Here is a 3,598-nt window from a genome sequence, read left to right as displayed (position 1 = left end):
ACCATAGACCTATGATTGTTCAGATATGAAATTTTGTTCCATAACTTCTTCATTTATGCAGCTAGGAACATCAAAATTAGCACCGTTTTCACTCATTATTAGCAGAATACTTACAGTGAAAATAACAAAGATCGGGTCACTATAACATATATCACCCATACAACTCTTCAGTTATGAGAATTTTCGTTATAATAATAATAATAATAATAATAATAAATTGGCGCTTACACATATGTTAGTGTTTGGCCGAGCTTCTCCTCCGACTTGTGGCGTGCGCCTTGATGTTGTCACACAAAGCGGAGGGACCTACAGTTTTACGTCGACTCCGAACGGCGATTGTATTTTTATGAGAAGCTTTTTTTCATGGCAGGAATATACTCGGAGGTTTGAAATTGCCTGCCGAGGGACGGACGCTGTTAAGAAAAAACCTTTTTTTATATTTTTGCGATGTTGATTTGGCCAGCGCTTGAACCCAGGTGCTGATGTGTGAAAGCGCGCACTGCTTACCACTACACCACAGCGGCCGACTCCTTTATATATTCACCTAGGAACATGAAATTTTGCAATACTTACAGGCATTAACAACAGAATATTTTCGCCCATTATCACAGAAAGTTTACAGTAAAATTAACAAAGATCGGGTCACTATAACCTGTTTATTGCCCCCATACAACTGGTTGTTCAGATATGGGGTTTTACTGTAAAACTCCTTTATTTGGACAGCTAAAACCGATAAATTTCGTAAGCTATTTTATAAATAATAATACAAAGTCTACTGAGAAAATCGTAAAAATTTATGCTGTATGAGCTTTATCTCTTATACCACTGATTGTTCAGATACCAGTCGTTGCGATATATCTCCTTGATGTAGATTGTGTTACCGGTCCACGTACCGATCACACAGCAGTGAAAATCATTTAGATTGGCGCTATATAAGGTATATCTTCCATACCTCTGATTGTTTAGATATGATTTTTTATATATGCATCTCCTCTATCTATGCCTGCTGCGAATATATACATTTTTTCAAATGCAGTAATCTGTTAAAGTAAAATTTTCAGATGCTCATGAAAGGTATGAAGCCTTCGGCATAGCCGAAGACAGCGCTGCTCTTACTTGTTATATATATAGATTCCATCCTTCAGTCGAAAAGCGTTGTAAGTACGAAATATGTATTAAAATACAATAATGTATCTTGTAATTTTTTAAAAGATGAAATAATTTTTATATTAGCAGTTGGATGCTTGTAGCTCATATATGTACATAGCTTGAACTTAGAGGGTTCACTCTAAGGTTAAACGTGTATTTTTAATTTAACCTTATTTGACAAGTTGACCCCAATCGCCCCTCCTCAACCAAAATTCTGCATCCGCCAATGATGTGAACGAAGTGGAATAGAGATAGAAAAATCAGTACAAAGCAGCACACATTTCCGAAAAATAAGAACATTTGCGTACTGAATTGGGAATTGAAAATTTTCAGTACAGCGAGTGAAAATTCAATATTGTCCTTCCCAAATCAGTACGTCTGGCAACCGTAGATATAGAGGTTTAGTTCAATATGCAGAAACTTTTTTTTTTGTAAACCTGTGTAATTCGTAAAGTTTTCCTTAGTATTTTGTATAGTTTGAAACTTTGATTTATATGGTTTTGTTTATAGCATAAACAATATATTTGTACAAAAATAACGAAAAAATTATAGCTTGCAAAACATTGTGAATATTAAAAAAACAAGGGTGTACGCAGATATAATGGAATGAGTGTATGTGTTTGCATATGTATGCATACATACCTTCCGCAAAGTTTCCAGCTGTTTATGATTAAAATCAAGGTCCTGCAAAATAGATTCAAATCGTTTATAATTCTCTACATTTCCAATGGGATCATCGCGATGGTATTTTAGTTTAGTAGGTTGGGATTCTGCAGGTATTCGAAGACAACGATAGCCACGATCACTGTTTAAATGGTATTCTCTTAGTAAATTTTTACTATTCATAAAGTCGTAAAAATAGTAGAAGATATGGAAATTGTGTTGATTCCTGAGGAGATGACGGTCATGAATATGTCAATAAAATATATTAATCTTGCATAAAAGTTTCTTACATATCGGTTGTGGAAACTCGAAGCTTTTCCAGCATATACATATTGAAAACGGCTCCACTGAGTTTTCCTGTCTGCCCGAACGTTAGGAAGTACTGCAACACGCATCTTGTAGACTCATTGTTGATAGGTGTGCCAGCATTAACGAGCATTTGAATTGCATCGATTGAGTTTTCCACTCGTGTGGTAGCTCCACGATTGCCAGATCCAAGATAACATAAATGATTTATGAGTAAACGGACATTGGTTGATTTTCCGGAAAAGCTTTCTCCTGAAAACACGATATGCTGCGGTTCCTTATGATGAAGCATATCCTGGTAAGCAATATCAGCCACAGCAAATATGTGTGGAGAATTTTGTGAACGTGACTTAAATTTATATTTAATGTGAAACTGAAAACAAATGATAAAACGTACAATACACTGCAGCCTACATTTATATTCATTATTTTACCTCTTCATCGAAATCTAGTTGTAAATCATTAGAGTTTAGCGACAATAAAATGTCTCCGATAAAACTATAAGACCCGCCAAGTTCCATGCGGTTTCTAAGTGAGTCCGAAATGAGTTCTTCCGTTGGATTCTCGATAGCTGCTAAGTCTTCTGGATACATACGTTCTGGCTTTCCATCGAAGCGTTTTATATAACCACGATCAACGAATATTTCTGGTTCCTTATATATAGCTGGAGCGTCTCTACAGAAAACCAGCAGCTCACGAATATCTGCTTGTATCTAGATACGGTAACCGAAACAATATTTCAAGCGTTTTTATAAACTACATACTATGGATATGTAAGCATATTTACTATGAATACATAGTATAGTATATAACATACTTCTTCATCGTTGTCGAATAGTTCGTTCAAAAACGGATGTTCAATCATTTCAACCATCATTGGGCGATTTTCAACAGTTTTTTCCAAACACTCCGATATGAAATCATTAATTTGCTGAGACCAATTTGTTGGTCGTAATAAAGTAGGCGGAGGATTACGTACTATTTGGAACATAACGCGGGTGGGATGCATATCGGCAAAAGGCGGTTGGCCATCTGCTAGTTCAATTGTTGTTATACCAAGTGCCCATACATCGGCCCGTGAAGTAATTTCAGGTTCCTCTGGATTTTTAAAACCGTGCACAGAAAATAAATATACATATTTGTTTAATAAAAGTAAAAGATAATTACGAACTCTGCTATCTGCATTCACCCAACTTCACTTGAATTAGTCAATTTTTTTCAAAATCCGGGCCAATAGAGGCATCGAAGAAGCTTCGTTTCAATTAAGTTTTAAAAAATGATCAATTCTGAAAAAAGTTGGTGAAGAAGAAAACACCATGCATAGTTTATTTCTTATGAGGTTGTTTGTTAAACAACACGAAAAATCGGCTTGTATTTTTGATTCAATTGAAAAGGCACAGTAAGGGCCATTTTCTGAAGTAACCTTTAAATTTAAAGCTCACTTTATATCTAAAGGTTGGATTAAAAATAAAGCTATGTC

The 3,598-nt window shown here is 35.3% G+C and overlaps 1 protein-coding gene across 1 annotated transcript; it reads right to left on the bottom strand.

Moving 5' to 3' along the window:
• Positions 1 to 1,791: 1,791 nt before the first annotated feature.
• On the bottom strand, positions 1,792 to 3,212 carry LOC118754623 (neither inactivation nor afterpotential protein C-like; the record flags this gene model as incomplete). The annotated part of the gene is made up of 4 exons (XM_036489513.1): positions 2,936 to 3,212; positions 2,553 to 2,831; positions 2,103 to 2,491; positions 1,792 to 2,038 (listed from the first exon to the last, which is right to left on the bottom strand). Coding segments are annotated over exons 1-4 (1,107 nt in total), but the record flags the coding sequence as incomplete, so codon positions are not given.
• Positions 3,213 to 3,598: the final 386 nt, after the last annotated feature.

Source organism: Rhagoletis pomonella, unplaced genomic scaffold, assembly GCF_013731165.1.
Source record: "Rhagoletis pomonella isolate Grant_MI unplaced genomic scaffold, Rhpom_1.0 Rhpom_scaffold_04251, whole genome shotgun sequence".
In the NCBI taxonomy this organism is placed as follows: Eukaryota; Metazoa; Arthropoda; class Insecta; order Diptera; family Tephritidae; genus Rhagoletis; species Rhagoletis pomonella.
This window is presented reverse-complemented; position numbering and strand designations above follow the sequence as displayed.